Source organism: Helianthus annuus, chromosome 14 (assembly GCF_002127325.2).
Source record: "Helianthus annuus cultivar XRQ/B chromosome 14, HanXRQr2.0-SUNRISE, whole genome shotgun sequence".
Classification (NCBI taxonomy): domain Eukaryota; kingdom Viridiplantae; phylum Streptophyta; class Magnoliopsida; order Asterales; family Asteraceae; genus Helianthus; species Helianthus annuus.
The window spans coordinates 75,451,934-75,479,876 of NC_035446.2; the positions used below are offsets into that span (position 1 = coordinate 75,451,934).

The window sequence follows — 27,943 nt, forward strand, 5'->3', positions numbered from 1 at the left end:
CTTTTAGCACATTAGTTACCAAAGATAGGAAATCAAAAGTAATACATAAATGATTTTGTATTCACCAAGTGATGTAAGAGATTAGCCAAGCATGGCCTTTGTTTGACAAAAACTCTTTCTATCGATCTTGGATCCCGAGACTACACACACACTCTATGGATGGATGCTGGATGAAAGTGGTGGATGATGGTGGTATTGTGGTGGTGGAGTGGTGCAAGGTGTGAGATAAGTGGGTTTCCAAGGGATGAGTTTCAAATGAGCCAAGCACCTCTTTTTATAGCTAAAAACAGTAGCTTCACACGGCCCCGTGCCTACCAGGCACAGCCCCGTATCCTTTCCTTCTCTGTCTTTATTTAATGTCGTTCTCAGCCCATCTACACACACGATCCATTGTCTTCTGTACTTGTTGTACAAACTCATATTCGCAAATCTGAGATTTGACCACAGCCTGTTCTTAGGAGACACGGCCTCGTGTCCCCTGTCGTTTCCTGTTTGTCTTTATTCTCTAGGAATCTTGAATGGGGGCACGACCCATGCCCGACTGGCACGGCGTCATGCTTGGGTTCTGGCTTGTCATTTTTTTCTTTGGGGTGAAGCTTGGAGGGTCGGTATAGTGTGCCAACTTCCTTTCTTCGTATTTATGTTGGTTTTCTCATTTAATTTGTTCCTTTTGTCCGTTTAAGCTCTTTTAATCCTGAAAGTCAAAAGTATTTTTATACCTCATTTGATATGATTTATATGTTGTATTTTGTGCATATCATAGGCGTACTCCAAATGAGAGGGAAAAACCTTAAGCTCTAAAGGTGGTGGTGTTTCTAACGAAGTTTTCTTACTCTCCTCAAAAACCTCACTTATTTCCAATGCCTCGGGAAACAAGGGAGTCTCCTCCTCATACGAATCTGGCTCCTCCTCAGAGTCCTCTCCGACTAAGTTAGCTCTGTAGATGCAGTTAAAACATTGGTCCACGCAAGAGATGAACGAATTTATGAAGCAAACTGATGTGCACAAAATGCAACATATAAATTACATCAATTGTGGCATAAAACTAACCTTTTTTTAGTACTAATGTTGGAAAAAGTGTGCTTTTGTCTTCCTTTTGTATTTTCAGGATTAAATGAGCTCAAATAAACAAAAGAAGCAAAAAGGCAGCTAAATCTAACATAAATACAAGAATAGGAGCAAACGTGGCATGCCCGACCTCCCGACAGCATCTTCCCAAGCAAAATAAGAAGACAGAAGACTGAACACGCCCCGTGCTCAGTGAGCACGGGGGCGTGCCCAAGTGTCAGCAGAAAAGACAAAGTTGTAGAAGCTTCCATCGCCCACCACGGGGCCGTGCTCAGCGGACACGGGGCCGTGGTCAACTATAAGATTCGCGGAATCCAGGCAAATCTTGATAGTACAGAAAAGCTTCTGCACACGGGGTCGTGCTCAGCGGACACGGGGGCGTGGTCAACTTGTGACAACTGGCACCAAACCGGTAACTTTCGTACACTTTAATTATTATTTAATAACTACAATTATGTGCTTAATTGTCAGCAATGTCTGAACACATGTTAAACAAGTGAATTCATGCACGTTGTATACTACAAAATATTGCTTTATGCATAAACGAGAGCGTTGCGTCAAAACAAATACTAAGCAAACTCACCGGTAAGACACAATGTGTCAACAGAACTGCAGAAAGCAGTCAGACATTAGAATGGAGGCCTAGGTGTAGGTCCTACGACAAGAATACATTAAAACCCAAGAATACATATAAGGGTTTAATTTATAGACATTGCGAAATCAAAAATAAGCACTAAAAGCACCCGAAACACACTTTAAGAGCAGAACTAATTACGACAAAACTGCGAAACGAACGTTGATGGCCGCCCGGATAATATTTAATCCCACAAATATTCTGTTATGATTAAAATTTAATTTTAATCAGGTTCGTGTTGAAAAAAATAAGTTAAAACACTTAAAAACGTTATTTTTTTTTTCATGTTTAAGCGCGTACCGTGTGTTCCTACGCGACACAGTGCTTACACTGCAAAACGCAGACAACGCAGAAAACCTAGGAATATGCTAGGAATATGGTAGGAATATGCTAGGAATATTCTAGGAATATGCTAGGAATATTCTAGGAATATGCTAGGAATATGCTAGGAATATTCCAAGAATATGCTAGGAATATGCTAGGAATATTCCAGGAATATGCCAGAAATATGCTAGGAATATGCTAGGAATATTCCAGGAATATGCCAGGAATATGCTAGGAATATTCCAGGAATATGCCAGGAATATGCTAGGAATATTCCAGGAATATGCCAGGAATATGCTAGGAATATGCTATATGGAATGTCTATAAATACCTTGAGATGGCACATATGAACTTTCACACATCAACACCCACCAAACATCTCTCTCTCTATTGCTCTACATACTTCGGCCGAACACCCCTTTGTACATCCATCATATTTTCGGCTTCCATCGTCACATTTCAAGCTCGTACAAATGTTAAGGATCAAGTATAAGGAGTCTTGGTGCACTCGGAGTTTGAAGGACCTCTTTCTCTTGCTTTTATCCACCCTATTTGCGCTTAGATTCTTCCCTAGCCTTGAGCTAGTGGTGAGTTACTTAAAACACATTCTTGAACTATATTGAAGTGGTTAATATGATATGTAACGGTTAAAACTCGAAATCTTGCAAGATAAAGCTTTAAAGTTTACTAAAAACATGAATAATAATGGTTAAAAGCTTACAAGTTGTGTAAATGTTGTAGTATTTATTTTGTGTGGTTATTTGGACCCGATCTATGTTGTGGTAGCTCGGATCATCATTTAACCCGGTTTGGTCATGATCATGAATCATGACATAAGGTTGTTTTGAATGAAACAAGGGTTAAAGGGTGAAGCTCTACCACACACGAATCATGAACTTGTGTAAAAGCGTTTTACTTGTGAAATAGTGTTTAAAACTAGCCGATCTATGTATCTACAAGAGGTATTTTCGAAAGACCAAGCGTCAAAAGAAATCACATGTTCTAAACCGGATCTTACACAAACAAAAGTGATTTTTGTGAACAAACAAGTGTGTGGACACTTGTGTAACAAAAGTTTTAACAAAGAAATAATTTTCGTAAAAACCAACTAGAAGTTGTGGAACTTCATATTCTTTAAAAATAAAGTTTCTAAGAAATTAAACTTATTTTTAAAGATAACAAGACTTACTAAATGTGCTAGTAAGTTACTACACAATTTTGGTAAATATCCAAGTTCATGAAATGGAGAAATTAGTGATTTTGTTGATGGTTATTGTTGAAAATTGTTGTTGGTGATTATTGACGATTTAAAAGAAAATAAACACATGTTTTGAAAACATGGGAAACCTCCATTTTTAGGGGAAACTCTGTCAAAATTTTTATAAATTTTGACACTTAGAAAAATATAAGTTTTTGAGAAAACTTGTTCCCTAAAAATGTATTTAAAGGTATTACCAAGGTTTCCCTAATTTTTGGTGATAAGAAATGAGGATTTCCTCAAGAATAAAAATGGATATAAGTATGTATTTTTGAAAGAAAAATATATATTATTTATCACCAACCTTTGTGCTAAGTGTATATAGTATGTGTTATACGTGCTAGCGTATTAAGACTTAAAAATACACTAAATACTCATGAGGAGTATAAACATGAAAATACACATACAATATACAAGACACATAATTCGGGTGCAAATGCAAAACACGAGATACTTATATTAATTCGCGAGAAAATAATATAAGTAAGATACTTAGTTAAAAATATAAAATATTTTTAACACAAGAAAATATACACAAAAGAGAGTGACTGTACTTGTGCGACGCAAGTCTAGTGACTAACGTTAAGAAAACGCGTATAGGGTACGACGTTAAATAAGCAAACCGGTGAAGTTTACGACGCACAGGAACGCAAAGTTGTGAGTTCATGCTCCCCCTTTTCTTTAACTGTTTTTGTTTTACACTTCGGGGTGAAATACATGTCACAAATTGAATATTGTTTGCATATGTTATGATGGGTACAAAAACATTCAAGTGAAACATTCCAGACCATGTCTCGAATAGGGTACCATAAGCACCATTAATCAACGTATACATTCAGACCGCGGAACAAAAGGTTAGATCTAATGGGTTTCAGGCAACCCCACTCTTGGCCTACTTCTACCAATGAGTGCTTTTGTGTCTCAGTCAAGTCGACAAAAATGCCTAGGTTTGGTGGCTTCCTATGTCGTGACATATGTTAGTGGCCTTGCAAACCACTAGCAAAACTCACACATTCAAACAGTCATAGTACCCAGTTATACATACGTTTTACGAGTTACATTCAAACATTCATTCATTCTACCAGTTTTATACTATGTTTTCATTCAAGGATATTAAACATTCAAAAACAATCACTGCATGAATTCACACCAACATTATGTTGATGTTTTTCCAAAACTCACATGTATTTCAGGTAACTAAAGGTGGATGTGCGCGTGGTCCTACGCATGCTCGTGGATGTCGCTTTGTTTATCGTTAAATAAAGTTGTAACTTTTAAGACAATATGCTATCATGTGTTGTAAACACTTGACTTATGTTTTTGGTAATGTAATGTTTAAAGTTATTTTCGAGCATATAGTATGTTTACCTTTCGTATGCAATGAGAACCTTTCATGATCACACCTCGTGCTTCCGCCGCAGAAAGGGGTGTGACAGATTGGTATCAGAGCTGCGATTGTAGTGAACCAGGATTCCTTCTCGAGTCTAGTCTACAATCTCTAGGATCCTATCACGAAAACAATTTTTCAAAGAGTTTTCATTGCATAAAACATCCCGCGACATCCACTGCCTGAAACTGTATACATGAGTCTAGAAAAGACGCTACGTGACTTAGGGTGCACTGGGGTAGCACTTGTCTATGATTAAGGATTACTTGCAATTATTTGTGATAATTAGCATATACATGTACTAGATGTAGAATACCACTAGTATACATGACTTTGCCTGAAAACAATGACTTAACTGAAGGAAGAAATACGAAGATGAAACGAACTGTGCGGACTGTGCAAGGAGTTACGTAATTATGGATGCATACATAATTATGGAATTCAGTGCACAGAAACCACAGCAGGTCTTGTCACGTGTAGATTCCCTCAGTACAAGCCTACTAAATACTCTGCTAGAGTAATAATTGTTTGATGTTAATTATGTGGAATTTAAACGCATACTTGGAATAGAATCTAGTAGATTAGAAATTCCTTATTCCATAGAACTAGCCAATGGTAAACTTGTTGAATCGAGCGAAGTTGTTAGAGGCTGCACACTAGAACTTGGTGAGCAAAAATTTAGCATCGACCTCTTACCTATCCAATTAGGTAGCTTCGATGTAGTAGTCGGCATGGACCGGTTATCCAAGAATAAAGCTGAAGTCATTTGTCATGAGAAAATCATTCGCATCCCTTTGGCGAATGATGAAACCCTCATCGTACATGGAGAAAGACGAGACGCGCCTCTTCGAATCATCAGTTGCATTAAGGCACAAAAGTGCTTAAGGAAAGGATGTGTTGCCTTCCTAGCACACGTTGTAGATAAGAAGGCTGAGGAGCCGAAACTCGAAGATATTCCTGTGGTGAAGGAATTCCCGGATGTTTTTCCCGAAGACCTGCCAGGACTACCTCCGCAACGACAAGTCGAATTCCGTATAGACTTGGTTCCAGGAGCCGCACCTGTAGCCAAGGCACCCTATCGACTTGCACCATCCGAGATGCAAGAATTGTCTACACAACTTCAGGAGTTGTTAGATAAAGGATTCATAAGGCCAAGCTTCTCGCCCTAGGGAGCTCCAGTATTGTTCGTGAAGAAGAAGGATGGAACTCTGCGAATGTGCATCGATTACAGAGAACTGAACAAACTCACTATCAAGAATCGATACCCACTACCGAGGATTGGTGACTTATTTGATCAGTTACAAGGATCAAGCTACTATTCCAAGATCGACCTTCGATCTGGATATCATCAGTTAAGGATACAAGAAGAAAGCGTACCAAAGACTGCATTCAGAACACGCTATGGACATTACGAGTTTCTTGTGATGCCATTCGGGCTGACGAATGCACCAGCGGTCTTTATGGATCTGATGAACCGCGTATGCAAACCATATCTTGATAAATTCGTGATCGTATTTACCGACGATATCCTGATCTACTCTCAGACGAAAGAAGAGCATGAGCAACACCTCAGGACCATCCTAGAACTACTGAAGACGGAGAAACTGTATGCAAAGTTCTCAAAGTGCGAATTCTGGATTCGCAAAGTACAATTTCTTGGTCACGTTGTGAATGAGAAGGGCATTCATGTAGACCCGTCCAAGATAGAAGCAATAAAGAATTGGGAAGCTCCCAAAACCCTAACTGAAGTTCGCCAATTTTTGGGCTTAGCGGGCTACTATAGGAGATTCATCGAGAATTTCTCGAAAATAGCTCAGTCGCTAACTGCCCTTACGCAGAAAGACAAGAAGTATGACTGGGGTGTTAAACAGGAGGAAGCTTTTCAGCTACTCAAAAGCAAGCTATGCGATGCACCAATATTGTCACTACCCGAAGGCACGGAAGACTTCGTGGTATACTGCGACGCTTCGCGACAAGGCTTGGGTTGCGTGCTCATACAACGCCAAAAAGTCATCGCTTACGCGTCAAGGCAACTGAAGGTGCACGAAAGAAATTATACAACTCATGACCTGGAACTGGGCGCAGTGGTATTCGCCTTGAAAATCTGGCGACACTATCTATATGGTACTCGATGTCCAATCTTCACAGATCACAAAAGCCTGCAACACATATTTGATCAGAAGGAATTGAATATGCGCCAGCGGCGATGGGTCGAGCTGCTAAATGATTACGACTGTGAGATTAAGTACCACCCAGGAAAGGCAAACGTTGTAGCGGACGCATTGAGCCGAAAGGAAAGAGTTAAGACCCTACGGGTTCGAGCATTGGAAATGACTATTCGAACGAACCTCACTTCACGTATTCGTGACGCACAACAAGAAGCCCTTAAGGTGGAAAACCGCAAAGCTGAATACCTCCGAGGTGCATTGAAGTACATGGCGCCAAATGAAGAGGGAGCCTTATACTTTAAAAAACGTATTTGGGTTCCGCTCTATGGTGGCCTACGAGAAGTCATCCTTGATGAAGCGCACAAGTCAAGATACTCGATCCATCCCGGATCGGACAAGATGTATAAAGACTTAAGAGAATACTATTGGTGGCCGAGACTTAAGAGTGACGTTGCTGTTTATGTTGGTAAATGCCTAACCTGTGCTAAGGTTAAGGCTGAATATCAGAAACCGTCTGGCCTACTACAACAACCAGAGATTCCCATGTGGAAGTGGGAGCAAATCTCGATGGACTTCATAACAAAGTTACCCAGGACCCCAAGAGGGCACGACATGATATGGGTAATAATTGATCGGTTGACGAAATCTGCGCATTTCCTACCAATCCGAGAAAAGGATAGCACTGGAAAGCTTGCAGAAATATACTTAAGAGAAATTGTGGCACGTCACGGAGTGCCTATCTCAATCATTTCAGACAGAGATGGACGCTTTGTCTCAAGAATCTGGCAATCATTTCAGGAAGCCTTTGGATCTCAGTTAGATCTAAGCACGGCATTCCATCCGCAAACAGACGGCCAGAGCAAACGGACTATACAAACGTTAGAAGATATGCTTTGCGCATGTGTCATGGATCTAGGCGGCAGCTGGGATACTCACCTACCTTAGTTGAGTTTTCCTACAATAACAGTTATCATACAAGCATAAAGGCCGCGCCGTTCGAAGCTCTGTATGGCCGCAAGTGTCGATCGCCCTTATGTTGGGCAGATGCCGGAGATAAACGTATGGTTGGTCCTGAACTTGTTCAAGAGACAACCGACAAGATTGTGCAGATCCGAGAGCGCATTAAGGCGGCTCGAGATCGATAAAAGAGCTACGCTGATCCGAAAAGAAAATCAGTAGAATTCGAGGTGGGAGACAAAGTGTTGTTAAAGGTCTCACCTTGGAAGGGCGTAGTCAGATTTGGAAAGCGTGGAAAGCTGAATCCACGATACATCGGACCATTCAGAATATTGAAAAGAATTGGTACCGTGGCATACAAGTTGGAGTTACCGGAAGAACTTAATGGAGTACATGATACGTTTCATGTATCCAACCTGAAGAAGAGTCCAACACAAGAAAACGTGATCATCCCAATGGATGAAGTGCATATTGATGAAGCCCTCCGATTTACAGAACAACCCGTTGAGGTTACCGACTGGAAGGTCAACAAGACCAGGAGGAGCAGTGTGAAGCTTGTCAAAGTACGTTGGAACTCTAAGCACGGACCCGAGTACACGTGGGAACGTGAAGACCAGTTCAAAGAAAAGTACCCCCACCTATTCAAAGAGACTCCTGCAAGGGTTAGTCCATCCTGAATTTCGAGACGAAATTCTTTTAACGGGGGGAGACTATGACAACTGGCACCAAACCGGTAACTTTCGTACACTTTAATTATTATTTAATAACTACAATTATGTGCTTAATTGTCAGCAATGTCTGAACACATGTTAAACAAGTGAATTCATGCACGTTGTATACTACAAAATATTGCTTTATGCATAAACGAGAGCGTTGCGTCAAAAAAAATACTAAGCAAACTCACCGGTAAGACACAATGTGTCAACAGAACTGCAGAAAGCAGTCAGACATTAGAATGGAGGCCTAGGTGTAGGTCCTACGACAAGAATACATTAAAACCCAAGAATACATATAAGGGTTTAATTTATAGACATTGCGAAAGCAAAAATAAGCACTAAAAGCACCTGAAACACACTTTAAGTGCAGAACTAATTACGACAAAACTGCGAAACAAACGTTGATGGCCGCCCGGATAATTTTTAATCCCACAAATATTCTGTTATGATTAAAATTTAATTTTAATCAGGTTCGTGTTGAAAAAAATAAGTTAAAACGCTTAAAAACGTTATTTTTTTTCATGTTTAAGCGCGTACCGTGTGTTCCTACGCGACACAGTGCTTACACTGCAAAACGCAGACAACGCAGAAAACCTAGGAATATGCTAGGAATATGGTAGGAATATGCTAGGAATATTCCAGGAATATGCTAGGAATATTCTAGGAATATGCTAGGAATATGCTAGGAATATTCCAAGAATATGCTAGGAATATGCTAGGAATATTCCAGGAATATGCCAGGAATATGCTAGGAATATGCTAGGAATATTCCAGGAATATGCCAGGAATATGCTAGGAATATTCCAGGAATATGCCAGGAATATGCTAGGAATATTCCAGGAATATGCCAGGAATATGCTAGGAATATGCTATATGGAATGTCTATAAATACCTTGAGATGACACATATGAACTTTCACACATCAACACCCACCAAACATCTCTCTCTCTCTCTTGCTCTACATACTTCGGCCGAACACCCCCTTGTACATCCATCATATTTTCGGCTTCCATCGTCACATTTCAAGCTCATACAAATGTTAAGGATCAAGTATAAGGAGTCTTGGTGCACTCGGAGTTTGAAGGACCTCTTTCTCTTGCTTTTATCCACCCTATTTGCGCTTAGATTCTTCCCTAGCCTTGAGCTAGTGGTGAGTTACTTTAAACACATTCTTGAACTATATTGAAGTGGTTAATATGATATGTAACGGTTAAAACTCGAAATCTTGCAAGATAAAGCTTTAAAGTTTACTAAAAACATGAATAATAATGGTTAAAAGCTTACAAGTTGTGTAAATGTTGTAGTATTTATTTTGTGTGGTTATTTGGACCCGATCTATGTTGTGGTAGCTCGGATCATCATTTAACCCGGTTTGGTCATGATCATGAATCATGACATAAGGTTGTTTTGAATGAAACAAGGGTTAAAGGGTGAAGCTCTACCACACACGAATCATGAACTTGTGTAAAAGCGTTTTACTTGTGAAATAGTGTTTAAAACTAGCCGATCTATGTATCTACAAGAGGTATTTTCGAAAGACCAAGCGTCAAAAGAAATCACATGTTCTAAACCGGATCTTACACAAACAAAAGTGATTTTTGTGAACAAACAAGTGTGTGGACACTTATGTAACAAAAGTTTTAACAAAGAAATAATTTTCGTAAAAACCAACTAGAAGTTGTGGAACTTCATATTCTTTAAAAATAAAGTTTTTAAGAAATTAAACTTATTTTTAAAGATAACAAGACTTACTAAATGTGCTAGTAAGTTACTACACAATTTTGGTAAATATCCAAGTTCATGAAATGGAGAAATTAGTGATTTTGTTGATGGTTATTGTTGAAAATTGTTGTTGGTGATTATTGACGATTTAAAATAAAATAAACACATGTTTTGAAAACATGGGAAACCTCCATTTTTAGGGGAAACTCTGTCAAAATTTTTATAAATTTTGACACTTAGAAAAATATAAGTTTTTGAGAAAACTTGTTCCCTAAAAATGTATTTAAAGGTATTACCAAGGTTTCCCTAATTTTTGGTGATAAGAAATGAGGATTTCCTCAAGAATAAAAATGGATATAAGTATGTATTTTTGAAAGAAAAATATATATTATTTATCACCAACCTTTGTGCTAAGTGTATATAGTATGTGTTATACGTGCTAGCGTATTAAGACTTAAAAATACACTAAATACTCATGAGGAGTATAAACATGAAAATACACATACAATATAGAAGACACATAATTTGGGTGCAAATGCAAAACACGAGATACTTATATTAATTCGCGAGAAAATAATATAAGTAAGATACTTAGTTAAAAATATAAAATATTTTTAACACAAGAAAATATACACAAACGAGAGTGACTGTACTTGTGCGACGCAAGTCTAGTGACTAACGTTAAGAAAACGCGTATAGGGTACGACGTTAAATAAGCAAACCGGTGAAGTTTACGACGCACAGGAACGCAAAGTTGTGAGTTCATGCTCCCCCTTTTCTTTAACTGTTTTTGTTTTACACTTCGGGGGTGAAATACATGTCACAAATTGAATATTGTTTGCATATGTTATGATGGGTACAAAAACATTCAAGTGAAACATTCCAGACCATGTCTCGAATAGGGTACCATAAGCACCATTAATCAACGTATACATTCAGACCGCGGAACAAAAGGTTAGATCTAATGGGTTTCAGGCAACCCCACTCTTGGCCTACTTCTACCAATGAGTGCTTCTGTGTCTCAGTCAAGTCGACAAAAATGCCTAGGTTTGGTGGCTTCCTATGTCGTGACATATGTTAGTGGCCTTGCAAACCACTAGCAAAACTCACACATTCAAACAGTCATAGTACCCAGTTATACATACGTTTTACGAGTTACATTCAAACATTCATTCATTCTACCAGTTTTATACTATGTTTTCATTCAAGGATATTAAACATTCAAAAACAATCACTGCATGAATTCACACCAACATTATGTTGATGTTTTTCCAAAACTCACATGTATTTCAGGTAACTAAAGGTGGATGTGCGCGTGGTCCTACGCATGCTCGTGGATGTCGCTTTGTTTATCGTTAAATAAAGTTGTAACTTTTAAGACAATATGCTATCATGTGTTGTAAACACTTGACATATGTTTTCGGTAATGTAATGTTTAAAGTTATTTTCGAGCATATAGTATGTTTACCTTTCGTATGCAATGAGAACCTTTCATGATCACACCTCGTGCTTCCGCCGCAGAAAGGGGTGTGACACAACTAATGCAGACAAACTGCATTTAATGAAGAAAGAGAAGAGGATGGACACGGGGCCGTGCCCAATGGACACGGGGCCGTGCCCAATGGACACGGGGCCGTGCCCGAGCTTCTGTTCAGCCTATAAATAGGAGTGCTTTGAGCTCTTGCAACTCATCCCTTGGCACACCACCTCTCTCACACTTCACCCACCACCCACCACCATCACAACACCATCATCCACCACTATCATCCATTGTCCATCATAGAGTGTGTGAGTCGTCTCGGGATCCAAGATTGATCGTAAGAGTTCTTGACTATCAAAGGCCATGTTTGCCTAAGTCTCTTACATCACTTGGTGAAGACAAGTGTTTAGTGTAATACTTTTTATTTTTAATCTTTTGCACTTTTTAATTGGTTTTGTATTAATGACTTTAATTACTAGTTTCTTATGTTGAAGGTGATTCTTCCTTATCGTTTGTCCGTGGTGTCTTGGCATTATTTTACTGTCTTTATAAAATAAAAGATTTTCACCATTCATATCTCCACGGTGTATATGGAGGTATGTTGGCTACCTGGTCGGGGGTTAAGGGAACGGTTTGGTAAGAGTCTTGCCATTGTTCAATGTATAGATCCTGCAAAGAACCTGGGTCAAATTTAATAGGACCTCCTTCAATGCCCAACGGTATTGGATGGCGGGGGTCCAAACTCTTTGACCCCCTCATAAGTTAAACACTATTAAAACTTTAACCCGGCTACTTAGAACCGTATCCTTGCTGACTCAGACTACTTAGCCGAGGGTAAAGTCGCCTTCAAAAGAGGGGCCTTACCACATTATACATTAATAACTTAATTAATTATCTTTCAATAATCCAACCCTTCAGGATTGTATCCTTGCTGACTCAAACTACTGGGTTGAGGGTAACGTCGCCTTCAAAAGAGGGGCCTATTACAATAACTAAGATAATCTCTTAAACAAGTGCAAAAGTGCGAAAATAATCAAAGGTTACACTACACACGAGTCGGATCCAAGTGATTCATCTTGTCCATCTGTTTTACTTTTATTTTTACTTTTCAGCATTTTAGTTAGTTTCATTTTTCTAGTTTAAAAACCTTTTTCTAATTTTTTTTATTTGATTAGACATTGAGGGTAAACCGGTATTAAAAGCTCTTGTGTCCTTGGACGACCTCGGTATCTTACCAACACTATACTATGTCCACGATGGGTGCAGTTGCCCATATGTGTGTTTAGTGTTAGTGAATATCGTGTTTATAAATTTAAAACTTGGCTAAAAAGTGTAAAAAGAGCTTAAAATATACACCTAAAAATATAACACATTCACGCACATCAAGTTTTTGACGCCGTTGCCGGGGACACAAGGATTTTAAGAAAGCTTAAAATCGACGGCCTAATCAGTTTTCAAAACCTTTTCAAAACGCGCGCACGTTTTTCTGCATTTTAGTTTAGTTTACATTAACAGTAGGTTGAACACGGGCCGTGTCCACTGAACACGGTGCCGTGATACATAATTTTTATAAAAACACCCAGATACAGAGTCTGAACACGGGGTCGTGCTCACTGAACACGCCCCCATGCTCAATAAGACCAGTAACTTTAATTAAAACGCCCAGATACAGATACTGAACATGAGCCGTGTCCACTGAACACAGGGCCGTGTCCAGCTTCTGTTTCCGTCTTTATTTTTGTTTTCTGGTCCCGAGACTCTGGTGTGGTCTGCTGAGTGATTCTTATGGATCAATACTCAGGAGGCTACAACTACACCTATGAGGAGGATGATTATATGAGAGACTATTGAACTAATTGTGGTAACCCGCACTTGGTTCAATATTACAACTCATCTCAACCATCCACTTCATACAATTATTATGAGGAGCCCAGGTACGAGCCATCGACTTCATACACATCCTATGAAGACCAAAGGTATGAACCTTCTCCCTCATACTCATATTTTGATGAACCAAGGTATGAACCTTCATACTCATACTTTGAGGAATCAAGATATGAGCCACCGCCTTCATATACTTATTATGAGGAACCATGGCGTGAACAACCCACCTCATATGAGTACTATGAAGAACAAAATTACGACCCTTATCCATCATATGCTTACAATGAGGAACAATGGTATGAACGATCTACTTCATATGAGTACTATGAGGAACCAAGGATCGAACAACCGGATTCAAGCTTTAAGGATCTCGATCCTTTTTCTATCATCGAAGTGACCGATAGGATATTAGAAAAATTTAAAACTATCGAGCGATACATAAAAGAATCTCGCGCAAGGGAAGAGGAGTCCCGCACAAAAGAAGAATTAAATAAAGAAACGATAGTTGAAGAGTCAAAAATGGAAGAACAAATAAGTGAAAAAACGACACATGGGTTAAACAACGAAAGGGGTGAGGACGATAACATTAAAATTCAAGAAGAGTCTAATTTTGAAGAAATTAATCTCTTGTCACCTTCTTTTGAAAATCATTGTTTAGTACCAACTCATGCTAAGTTTTTAAAAGAGTTAAACACTAACACTAAAATTGAAGAAATGGTAAGTATTAAGTTAACTAATGATCAAACATCGCTAATAAAAGAAGACCCTTTTGAAATTAACATTACACCGGTTCCATGTTTCTTTCAAAATTCATTTATTAGTAACGTCACAATTGATAAAGATCTTTGTGTTAACATAATGCCTAATTACATTTTCGAAAAATTAAGTATTAGTGATTTTTCTCCACTTCAAATACCCATTTTTCTATCCAATCGGAAAATAATAAAATCAATCGGTGTAGTTGAGGATGTCTTTGTTCAAACAAATCAATTGGTAATCCCAACCGACTTTGTCATCCTTGATGACGCTCCTCTAATGTTGGGATGACCTTTTGTAAAAACTCACGAAGCTTTGAAAAACCGGAAATTCAACAATCTACCTCTTCAATTAGGGGCATTCAAAAGGAGCATAGATCTTGAGCGCTCAATGAAATATCCTTTTGGCAACAATGACCCTCTAATTGAAGATGAAGATGAGCCACCCGATACGAGTGAAAAGATTGACCACTTTGTTGAAGAAGAGGTCGCCATAAAACAAACTTTTAAGGTTCTTGATCAAAATGAGCAACCTAATAAGGAGTCTCCTAAAGACCCACCCCTTGAGCTCAAAGAACTTCCGAAAGGTTTGGAATATGCTTTTCTAGACAAAGATGGTAAATCACCTGTAATTATTTCGTCTAAATCAAGTAGTTTAGAAAAGAAAAATTAATTAAACTTTTGAAAAAACACAAAAATGCGATCGCTTGGAAGCTTGTAGATATTAAAGGAATAAGTCCTTCCATGTGCACGCACAAAATTCTAATGAACGATGACTACAAATCGGTAATACAACCACAACGAAGAGTAAATCCAAATGTCCAAGAAGTGGTTGAAAACGAGGTCATCAAATTACTCGACGCCGGACTTATTTATCCTATCTCCGATAGTCCCTGGGTAAGTCCCGTCCAAGTAGTTACAAAGAAAGGAGGTATGACGGTAATAACTAACGAAAAGAATGAATTAATACCAAGGAGAACCGTCACAGGATGGAGAGTATGTATAGACTATAGACGATTAAATGAAGCAACAAGGAAAGATCACTTTCCTTTGCCCTTCATTGATCAAATGTTAGAAAGATTATCCGGTCATAAATTTTATTGTTTCTTGGATGGTTTTTCAGGTTACTTTCAAATCCCGATAGCACCCGAAGACCAAGAAAAGACAACTTTCACATGTCCCTATGGAACTTCTGCTTATCGACGCATGCCATTTTGTCTATGCAATGCCCCCGCAACATTCCAACGTTGCATGGTGGCCATCTTCTATGACATGATAGAAAAGACAATGGAAGTCTTCATGGACGACTATTCTATCTTTGGAGATTCATACGACCAATGCCTCGATAACCTTGAACGAATGCTATCCCGATGTGAGGAAACTAACCTCGCCCTTAATTGGGAAAAATGCCATTTCATGGTAACAGAGGGAATAGTACTCGGTCACAAAATCTCAAGCGAAGGAATGGAAGTTGATCGAGCAAAAATAGACACTATTTCTCGATTAGCTCCACCATCCTCCGTTAGAGCAATCAGAAGTTTCTTAGGGCAAGCCGGATTTTATAGATGGTTTATCAAAGACTTTTCAAAAATTTCAAGACCTATAACAAAATTACTTGAAAAAGATGCGCCTTTCATCTTTGACAAGGATTGCAATCAAGCATTTCTAACCCTCATGGAAATGCTAGTCAATGCACCTATCATGATAGCGCCTGATTGGAAATTACCTTTCGAAATCATGTGATGCAAGTGACTTTGCAGTTAGAGCAGTCTTGGGACAAAGAAAAGAAAAGCATTTTCACCCAATTTATTATGCTAGTAAAACACTTAACGATGCACAAGAAAATTACACAACAACTGAAAAAGAATTACTAGCTGTTGTATTTGCTTTTGATAAATTTTGTTCTTATCTTGTTCTTTCTAAAACAATAGTCTATACAGATCATGCAGCCATTCAATACCTTTTCAAGAAACAAGACGCAAAACCCCGTTTGATTAGATGGATTCTACTCCTCCAAGAATTTGATATTGAAATCAAAGACAAAACACAGCAGCAGATCATCTTTCGTGCTTAGAAGACCTAGCTTGGGAGGCAACTAGGGACGAGCAAATCAACGAAAAATTTCCAACTGAGTCCCTAGAAATGGTGGAATACAAGAAGAACCATGGTATGCCGACTATGCTAATCACCTAGCTAGCGGTATAGTCGCAAAAGGATGGCCACATCACCAAAGAAAAAAAATTCTTTGCTAATGTGAAGATTACTTTTGAGAAGATCCTTATCTTTTCAAAATGTGTGCCGACCAACTCATCTGAAGATGCGTACATGGTAGCGAAGCAAGGAGGATTCTCCGCCATTGTCATGAAGGTCCATACGGAGGACATCATGGTGCCGTTAGTACCACACGAAAGGTATTCGATTCAGGATTTTATTGGCCGACCATTTACAAAGACGCGCAAAGTCTAGTTAAGACATGTGATGCTTGCCAACGAACAGGTAATATTTCTTCCAAAAACAAAATGCCACAAAACGACATTCTCGTTTGTGAAATTTTTGATGTGTGGGGACTCGACTTTATGGGACCTTTCACGCCGTCAAAAGGAAACAAATATATACTTGTGGCAGTAGATTACTTGTCTAAATGGGCCGAGGCCGAGGCACTTCCAACAAATGATGGAAGAGTCGTGGTAAGATTTCTGAAAAAATTATTCTCTCGATTTAGAACACCTAAAGCATTAATAAGTGATAGAGGTACCCATTTTTGTAATCATCAACTTGAGAAAATCTTAACAAGATATGGGGTCTATTACCGGGTCTCAACAGCATATCACCCTCAAACAAACGGACAAGCCGAAGTGACAAATAGAGGTTTAAAACGAATACTTGAAAAAACCGTAGGATTAAATAAAAAGGATTGGGCCAATAAATGAGATGATGCTTTATGGGCTTTTCGAACTGCTTATAAAACAACAATAGGCACAACCCCATATAAGCTCTTCTATGGAAAAAGTTGTCATTCGCCGGTAGAAATAGCTCACAAGGCCTACTGGGCAATAAAAAATGTAAACTTAGATTTAGAATTTGCCGGTAAAAAGCGATTTTGTCAAATGAATGAATTAGACGAACTAAGGAATTATGCATATTCTAACTCCGAAATTTATAAGGAAAGAATGAAAAATTTACACGACAAACACATTAAACCTAATGAATTTCGAGTAGGAGATCAAGTTCTATTGTTTAATTCACGACTTTGATTATTTCCGGGTAAACTAAAATCTAGGTGGTCAGGACCTTTTTCCATCACCCATATTTTTCCTCACGGCGAAGTAGAAATTAAATCTCAGAATGGAATTCCATTCAAAGTCAATGGCCAACGGCTGAAACTCTATCAAGGATTCATTGAGGATGAGGAGGAAGAGATCTCGCTTCAAACGGTCGACGAGTAAAGGCATCAACATCATACCTGGTAAGTTATGAACAAGCGGATGAACATCGAAACTGGTAAGTCTTCTAACCAAGTTTTGGGAAAACAGGGCACTCACACGAGCACAAAAAAAAAACTTTGCTCGGCACGGGGCCGTGTCCGCGCAACTGTCGGGATAAAACCCTTTTTTCATAACAGTTACATCATTCCACATGCCCCGTTTCCCCACAAAACGCTCTGGTCCAGGCGATTTTCCGCAGATTTTCGACGTCTCCTCTCATTCTAACAACATCAAGGTATGATTCTATCATCATTAGTAGTTAGATTAGTTACTTGCATGTAGTTAAAACATCAAAAATTTGGGGAAAAATCTAGGGTTCTTGAAATTCATCCGGATCGAACCTCAAATTATTGCATGAATCTGTTAGCATTAGTATAGATTAGTGTTATGGAAAGTAAACCCACTTGTATTGTTGATAGATTTGCCCGATTTCTCACAAAAACCCCAAACCCTTGTTTTTTAACCGAAAAAGATAAAATCAAAGGGGTAAACGGGTTATTTTGGGAAAAACGGCACTTGGGGTTTCATTTTCGGGGGAAACCGCACATACTTGACCAAAAATTTTCAAGTTTTCGGGACCGGGTCGAAAAATGGAATTTTTGAGTAACAGACGCCTGGACACGGGGTCGTGCCCGCTGAACACGGGGCCGTGTCCAGCCCACTGTTTTCAGTTTTCTACGAAAAATTTCATTATTTTGTGCTAACTTTTGGTGTATTCTTTCAGATGTCGAAGAAGTTCACAAGATTCAACGCAAATGAGCTCGATGTTAGGGCCAGATATGACATACTTCAAACAAGACCAGAAGAATACCCAAGACAAGTGTGCACGGATCTCTTAGCAATGGTGAACCAACTTGACCTGTTTAACAACGTCGTTACCGGCCCACTAAGGATTGCCCTAACCACTAGACTTCGTTCCGTCCATGAGTGCACTATGGAGTTCTATAGCACCTTCACTTTCAATTCAAGGTGCGACCCTTTCGACAATGATGGGGTGGCATTTCGATGTGGTGGAATGAAGTACTCGATCTCAATGGCACAATTTGGGGCAATAGTTGGGTTATATACGGAGGAAGATTCGGGGAGTGAAGAGAACACTAGAGGGGTGCGAGATTTGGATGAGAACAAGCGCCAAGTCGCGTGGGCTCAGATCGGTGAAGGGCACTACGATCCAAGCAGCACAAAGAGTACCAAGTTAAGGGACCCACTCTACCGATACATCCATAGGGTCCTCGGTTACTCTCTAAGCCAAAGGCATGATAGTGGTGGCAATGTTGGGTTGAGAGATTTGATAGTTCTTCACTGCATTCATACCCGAAGACTCCTCGATGTTCCGTTTCTCCTGCTCCGAAACATGCATCTGAACCGGCTAGCTCATGCACCAACCCCTATCTTCTTCGGGGGGTGGGTATACCGTCTTTTCAAGCACTTCGTAAACATACCTAGGTCTTTCGAAAGGATCCCATGGTCGGGAAGAGTCGATGTACACATCTGCCGCTCCATGAACCTAATATATGAGGCGGAAGACGGGTCGGTTAGCTTTCAGAGGATGCAAGGGCATGCATGGAACCCGCAAGAGGCACTAGTCCTTCACACTCCACAGTTTCAACAACCTCCCCACTACCAGTACCACCCTCACGGTGATCCGGGTCAATCCTCCTCACAAGGAGGAGGTTTTCCTAACTTTCAAAGTTTACATGATCTTTTGCAAGAAAAACTTATGTGCACCAGGAACACCTACAACCTCGCCAACAAGACATACAACCGGGTCAGAGCCATTGAAAGAAACATCTCCGATATCCAAGATGACATCGGAAACATCAGGGAGTACATGGCGGGGCATGCATGTAGGAGGAGGTGATGACGAGTGTTGATGCACTTATGTCTGTACTTTGTCTGTATTCGGTCTATATGTAAACGATGTCCTAGTCAGTCCTGTAAGTTGACCAAGTCAACCGTCCTCCTGGTTTGACCTGGCGCAACAGTTAGAAATATATTATGTGAAGTGTCTGAGTCGAAGGATGAGCAATCGAAGGATTATGTCTATCCTTCGATTGGCTCGAAAGATAAACCACGAAGGATACTGATGGACTTCGAAGGATATGCTATCCTTCGAAGTATATATGGATCCTTCGATGGAAATTGTGGTCGACAGATAGTCCTTCGGACAGTCTGTCTAATCCTTTGACCAGACCTGCTGTGTGTGGGTATAAATACCCATGTAGTGTGTTGTGTTAATAGACAAGACAAGAGACTTGAGAGGCTTGTGAGATAGATGCACACATAGAGAGAGTTTGAGAGCATTCTATCAAAACACACACACACACACTAGAGAGTTTGCAAGTTAGATTTGTAAACATTGTGCTTGTAACCGAAACCTTCATTCGTATTAATACAGTTGTGTTAATCGGTGAATCTTTGTGTGCTTGTGTTTATGCTTGTCTCAACCCGGTTTGCTTGCTAGCTTGGATTCCGCACTCGCTAGTGGGTTCGTATAACAAGGTTTGAGGTTCGTCATCCTCCGAAGAGGGACCTACAAGTGGTATCAGAGCCGTGGCTCTTTTCCTTGTTTAAAACCGGGTTTTTGTTCAAATTTTGGGTTGTTTTTCGTCAGATCTGGAAAACTACCTGCTGCTGTTCTTGAAGTTCTTGATATCTTCATACTTCGAAAGATATCTTCATAGTTCGAAAGATCAACTGTTTCGAAGGGTCAACCACCTTTTTGTCTCGAAAGATCAAGCTAAAATCTCGAAGGATATTCATAGTGTCGAAGGGTCAACCCAAACAATTCGAAGGGTCATTTTTGTTTGTCGAAAGATCAAGCTAAACTTCGAAGGGTCAAATTTATTTGTTGTTAGTGGTGCACCTCCCAAGGTTCACTGACCATTCCACTGCCCAAGAAAACAAATAAACTTTGTTGACTTTTTGTGTGATCACCTAACAAGGCGCCGCCCAAATAAACCAATAGGCAGTTGGTTGTTGTTTGTGTCCACCTCACAAGATAACAAATCATTTTTTTGTTGGCTGTTGTGCAAACATTAAATCACCCTAGGAACCTCCAAGGAACCGCCACTTTTTGGTCTTCACAAACAACAAACTAGAACTGTGTGCATCTATCGGATATCATTGGTCTTCACAAGAATCTTTGGTTCTTGTTTTCACCGGCCCATGATCTTAAATTAAAAAAAAAAATATAATAGTGCACCGCCCAAAAGGACCTACAAAAGGGCTGCCATTTGTTGATGGGTGTTTAAATTGATCACATCAAATGCACCGCCAAATAAACCAATGAATTTGGTTGTTTGTTGCTGATACTCACCGTCCAAATTGGCCAATACCTTTTGTTTTGTTGTCTGGGTTCTCGGCCCAAGACAAGGCAATAATCATTTTGTTGATTATTGCATGCCACACAAAAAAAATAAAATAATCATTGTGTTGCTCTTGATCACCTCCCAATGCACATCTACTTTTAGATAAAAGCAAATTTTTGTTGATGAGAGGCACCGCCAAAAATTGACCAATAATCTTTGTTGGTTGTTGGTATCCACGGCCCCACAGAACCGCCCCCCACAAGAAATTAAAATAATTCCACACCAACAATTTCGAAGGATTCGAAGGATCATTGTCTAAGGCATTCGAAGTTGTCGAAAGATTAAACAACTTCGAAGGATCATCTCACATATTTCGAAAGTTGTTGTTGACCTGTTTGCTTCGAAAGATAAGCAATTCAAAAGGCATCTATTGGTTGTGTACACCGCCCAAGTGACCCAATGGGCTTTAATTGATTTTTGTTGGTGTTCTCGGCCCATGTAACCGCCCCAATAAACCAGTAATTGGTTGTTTTATTGTTAGTGATCACGGCCCAAGGTTCACGGCCCATGTGCTTAAATTAAAAAAAAATATAAAAAAAAAAAAAAAAAATCATTGTGCACGGTCCACGTTTAGAAAATCACCAAAGCCCAAGATCTGCTAATCATTTTCATTTTCGTTTGTATCAACTTACGAAATATCATCTTTCGAGACCGGTTTGGTGTTTGTCTTTCGTGTGATTTTTCGGTTGATCCTTCGACAGTTGAAAATACACGTGTACAAATTGTATCTCCATCAAGGGCCGAATCTCCCACACCACTTTGAATTACTGCAGAAATGGGAACAAACGGTCAATGGGATCCATCCGCATGGTCTTTGAATCCGTATTCATCTAATACGCAATCATCCTCTTCTCAATCTGATCAAGATTTCAAGACTGCTTGGATGCAGGCTATGGCCCCACGTTCAGCTGCCATGATATCTGTAAATCAATGGACATCAGTTACCAATCAAAGGCAAAGTGAACCAAAAAGAACAACTGATTGGTTTGGCAATCCAATACAAGCTCCTGTAAAGCCGGCTACAACCACAGACTTGTATGGAAATCCATTACCCCCAGTTGGTTTACAACACCATCGTTCTACTGTTGAACCATCATCTCTTGATCCAAAGAACAGTAGTCAGACAAAATCGGCGTTGTATGCAGAAATTGTCAAAGATGCAAGCAATGGTGAATCCTCGGGAAATGATGACAGTTCTGAACATGACGGAAGTTCAGATGAAGATGTTTCAACTTCAGTTGAGGGTGATACAACTTCAAGGTCAAGCGAGGATGGATCTAAATGTGAATCATCAAGGGAGGTTATTAATTCTGATGCAGAAAAGTCAACACCTGAGAGTGATTCCAGTCAGGTATGTGATTCTAAACCTGATTCTATTTCTGCTGTTGTTGAATGTGCGAAATGTTTAGATTATGCAGAAAAGGAAAGTGAGCTTGAAATTACACTGCAACACAATCAAAAATTGATTGTTGATCTTGCTAAAGCATCTGAAGCTAACTTCTTTTTAGCCAAAAATGAAAAGGAGTTTAAAGAAACAATTAAGTCATTAAAACATGATGTTTCTGAATTACAAAAGGCTGTTTTGAGAAAACAACATGCTAATAATAACTTAATTGACACAATTGAGAAACAAATGGTGGAGTTAGCTACAGCTCGATGCGAATGTGATGCAATCAAGCAGAAATTGGACAGTTATTCCAATTCCCGCTTTGTTTTGGATCACATCATCAATGTTCAAAAGAAAAAGGGGGACGTCAAGTGTATTGGATACAAAAAATGTCCTCCCCCAATGAGTCACAATTACTCAAAATTGCCTGATGACGAGGATATGCCCCGTTTTGAACCTACTGTGCCACTTGCGCGAGATGACTTTGCTGCAGGCCTCGGGTTCAAAACTGGTACATCTTCCTCGGAACAATTAGACTCTGAGAATGTGAGCACTTCATCGTGTGCTAAGGAACAGAGTCCTCCAATTATTGAGGATGCTGATTCTTCGGACGATGAATCTGAAATTGTGAAGCCACAGTCTAACTCGGTTACACCAGACATTCCAATTGAGAATCACATCCTGTGTGATCCACCAGTGAAACCGAGTAAGACTGAAACACCAAAGACAGTGAAGCCCAGTGTACCTAGTATTAAAGGGAATAACTTGTTGTATACGCTCAAGGGAGACAGCAAAATATATTCTGACAGAGATTTTCCAATTAAAAATGTAAATCAAGATTTAATTGAGAAAGTTTTTGAAGGACGTACTGATAAGTTTTTGGGAAACAAAGGTAACAAAGTGACGGTCACTCAATGTGAACCAATTCCGTGTGAGCAAATAAGAAAACAATACGGTAACCAAAAACTGACAGTTGAGCGAAAACAACAAGTCAATTCTGGGAAGGGTAAGGGCCAAGTACAGGGAAAGAAGGCTCAGAACAAGAATGTTCAAGCACCAGAAATTCAGCAGCCTAAGACTGAACAACCAAAGGTTCAACAACCTAAAGTTGAGCAGTCTAAGGCTACTCAACCTAAGGCTACACAACCTAAAATTCAACAATCTAAGGTTGGGCAACCTAAGGTTCAAAGGGTGCAAAACAAAAGAGCTCCAGCTAAGAAAAGAGAACAGAAAGTGAACTTTGTTGGATCAAAGGGTACGGACAAACTTGAAACATTTCAAAATAAATCTAACATTGATTTTGTAAAACAAGTTAGAATTTTAAAACGAAATGATCAGAACAATTATACCCAACACACAAATGGATGTGACTTAGGTCCAAGCACACCTAGATCACAAAGTTCAGTGTCTGGTTCTCCGTCTGGTCATCAACATGTTTCTCCGAGGCTTGTAGAGCGGAGAATGTGTTTTGAATGTGGTACAATTGGACATATAATTCGAAATTGTCCATATCTTCATAAGTTGAAAGCAAAGGTTGATGATCCCCATGAACAACATCATGCCGCCCAAGAGAATAGAAAAGGCAAACAGGGCGAAAACAAGAAAAAGGATCGGAAGATAAACTTCGTGAAATCAAGAGGGACTGATAAAATTGATACTTTCAAAAACAAATCCAACAAGGATTCTGTTAAACAAAGTAAAATTTTGAAAAGAAACAGTCAAAACAACTATACACAACAAACAAACGGTTGTGATGTAGGACCAAGTACCTCAAGATCACGAAGTTCATCATCCAGCTGTTACAGTTATGATACTCCGAGGTTTGTTGAGCGGAGATCATGCTTTGAATGCTGTGAGTATGGACACATCATTAAGAATTGTCCATATCTCACCAAGAGAAAGTCAAAAATTGATGCCCCCTATGGTAACATTTACCATAAAAGATCTGTTTCACCAAAACAGGACCCTCGTCTTGTTAAACAACGAGAAAAGAAACAGAAAAAGAAACAAAGAAAAGAAGTTGAAAAGGCTTTGAAACCGGAGGTTATCCAAACAAAATCTATTAAATCAGATGTTAAACATGAAAAACAGAAACAGATTTGGATACCAAAACCGGTAATTGTTTCAGGGGGAGCTGCATCAATTCCGAATCATCGGGAAATGGATGTTACAATTCTCGATGATGACGGACGACCCAAGTCTGTGAAGGCTTGGGTCCCCCTCTCCAACTAATCTCTGAATGAGTGTGCAGGATGTTCCAGGAGGAACTATAAATAGTTTTAGGATTGTTGATAGTGGAGCGTCCATGCACAAGATTGGCGACATATTCCTCTGAAATATTGGTATCTCTAGGAGAATGTTGTTGCCATTGATGGAGAGAGAGAGGAAAGAAAAGGAGAAAGAACAAGAATGTGGTTGTATGAAGTTGCAGAATTCGACCAAATGAAGAACATGCCAAAAGTTGGTTGTTATGGTTTTTGATCGGGTCTTCAGGAAAGAATACAAGGAAATGTGTGCAGAAGCCTGGGCATGGATTGAACATCCGCACACCATTTCTGAAAGAGAAAGTCAAAGACCTTCGCTGGTGCAGTATGAAAGACCAGCCGGACCCGGAGGTGTATGATCTTGTTGCTGTCAAGAGATTTCTCAGTAGCTGCAGATTCGACCTTGAAGTCCACACCGGGTGGATATCAAGCTTGGGAGAGCACTCAGATTCCTTGCAATGCATGAAACAGTTGCAGGATACGGTTTTGAATTTCTAAATCTCTCCTATGCTTGTCGATATTTAAGCTGCTTTATGAATTATCATCTCATACGGCACTCTTTGGCCTGACACGTTGATCTCGAATATCACCTCACACGTGATTGTTTCTTTATGAAACTCGTCAATGTTGTTATGGTCCGCACCGCTTACCGACATGCCAACTCATTTTTCCAAAATTTGTTAAATCTTTTCTGATAAAACTTAATTTGGGTAACCGGCATTAAGGTCAAGCAAGAGTAAAACCAACATCGGAAAATCATTTTTGTAAATACCTTTGTGTTTTTCAATTTATCTTAGTTTATTGATTTTAGGGGGAGTAAATCCAAAAATATGAAAATCCAAAAACATCGAAAAATTTCAAAAACACAAAAACAATAGAAAATCAAAAATGAGTTTCCTGGCGAGCAAAAGAGAAAATGATAGTACATCAGTGGTCTATCTAAACCTCTTTAAACCCTAAATGAAAAACGATAAGCAGCTCTATATAAGATGTATCGGTAGGCTCACAATCATTTTAAAGTGTGCAGGGTGATATAAATCTTAAACCGACTGAAGACCAGGTGGGAACCATTCATTGGCATATGGTCTTAGTACCGAAATTTCGTTTGATAGATTGCCGAGGTTCTGAGATATTCGGTCTTTATGCTGCTTATCATCTGTGTATCATGGTTGCTTCTATAAATAGACTAAGTCTAAGATCTTCCATGATACTATACATACGTGTACATATCTCATACTGCATTCGACCTCAATAAGTGATAAACAATCACATGTCCATCAAATAAGTGATAAAATATCACATTTATCCGGGAGTCAAGTTCGTCTCTCTGCTGTACGAAAGTACTGACCTGTTCACGGACTTGCTCCTGTGCCCTCATGCTTATGAAAATCAAGTTCCTCATCAATAAGTGATTATATCACAAAGGACTTGTTTTCAAATCAAAATAAGTGAGAATCTCACATCATATACGGTCAAACAGATGATAATCGGTATACTCACCGGTAAGATGAACCCTCGTGCATACCTTGATACGGGAATGTGTCGTGATGTGGATGAACACCGGTCGGTAAGTATAAATCATACATTAACATATCCTCTAAACATGATTACATCTGATAAGTTGAGCTTAAGTGGACAACAATACCGATAATTGTTATAGGATGCTTATCTTAATGTTAACTATCTGAACAACAAGAGCGTTTTGGCATGACCGTACACTGATATGATTCTCTTACCCTCGAAACTCGCAAAAAGAATGTCTGTATATATTTATTTACTGCTTTCAGTATTTACTTTTAGAAAAGTCAAAAATACCAAAAAGATTTTAGGTGTGTTTTAATATAAACTTTATAAAAGCCAAAAAGATTTTATTTCTATTTTATTTTCGATCGTACGATGTTGGAACTCGAGTCTTCGTTGCCTGAAACCTGAACGGAAACCGAAATGACTAAATCTTCATAAACGGTCGAAATTTGCATGTTTTGAAAGTTTGAAATTGAAAATGATAAATTTGTTAAACTTTCAAACTGTCGGACGGTGTTTGTTTGTGACTTGGTCATCCGTGTGTCACTTGTTTATGATTAACTATATTCCAAGCAGTTGTTCTCATTATGCGTTTAGATTTCTTGCATGTGCAGATTCTAAAGGCTAGGAGAACATGGTCGATGACAAAGCTTTGGAATGAAGACACGACATGAAGGCACTCAAATGATGAAGATAATCGAGTTGCCGCTGGCCATCGTCAACACCACAAGGATCTCACTTCATAAAGATAAAGTATTTCACGAGCATAACTCAAGGGGGAGCTTATGTTAAGGGGGAGTTTGTCAACACACTTCCTACATGATACGGGTAGTTTGTTGATACACTCTCTGCTCTCAAGATGTGAAGACTTTCAAGATCCTCCGACATTGAAGACATCAAAGGCTAATCTTGTGAGTAGTGTCCAAGGGGGAGTTTGTTGATACATATTTGTGGACACGACTCACGGAACGAGAACTCGAAGACCAAAGACCATCGAAGTTCGAGACGAGTCTACACCTATAGAGAATAAAGACAAAGCTACAGCCAAGGGGGAGTTTGTTGATGCACTTATGTCTGTACTTTGTCTGTATTCGGTCTATATGTAAACGATGTCCTAGTCAGTCCTGTAAGTTGACCAAGTCAACCGTCCTCCTGGTTTGACCTGGCGCAACAGTTAGAAATATATTATGTGAAGTGTCTGAGTCGAAGGATGAGCAATCGAAGGATTATGTCTATCCTTCGATTGGCTCGAAAGATAAACCACGAAGGATACTGATGGACTTCGAAGGATATGCTATCCTTCGAAGTATATATGGATCCTTCGATGGAAATTGTGGTCGACAGATAGTCCTTCGGACAGTCTGTCTAATCCTTTGACCAGACCTGCTGTGTGTGGGTATAAATACCCATGTAGTGTGTTGTGTTAATAGACAAGACAAGAGACTTGAGAGGCTTGTGAGATAGATGCACACATAGAGAGAGTTTGAGAGCATTCTATCAAAACACACACACACACACTAGAGAGTTTGCAAGTTAGATTTGTAAACATTGTGCTTGTA

General features: G+C 39.4%; 1 protein-coding gene across 1 annotated transcript in view; it reads right to left on the reverse strand.

Annotated features, from left to right (window-relative positions):
• LOC110906796 overlaps nucleotides 1–27,943 on the reverse strand; it is an 88,058-nt gene that overhangs the window by 339 nt on the left and 59,776 nt on the right. Inside the window, exon 3 of the mRNA XM_022151872.1 lies at nucleotides 790–937. Within this exon, the coding sequence (XP_022007564.1) occupies nucleotides 790–937 (148 nt within the window). The remainder of the gene's footprint in view (nucleotides 1–789; nucleotides 938–27,943) is intronic.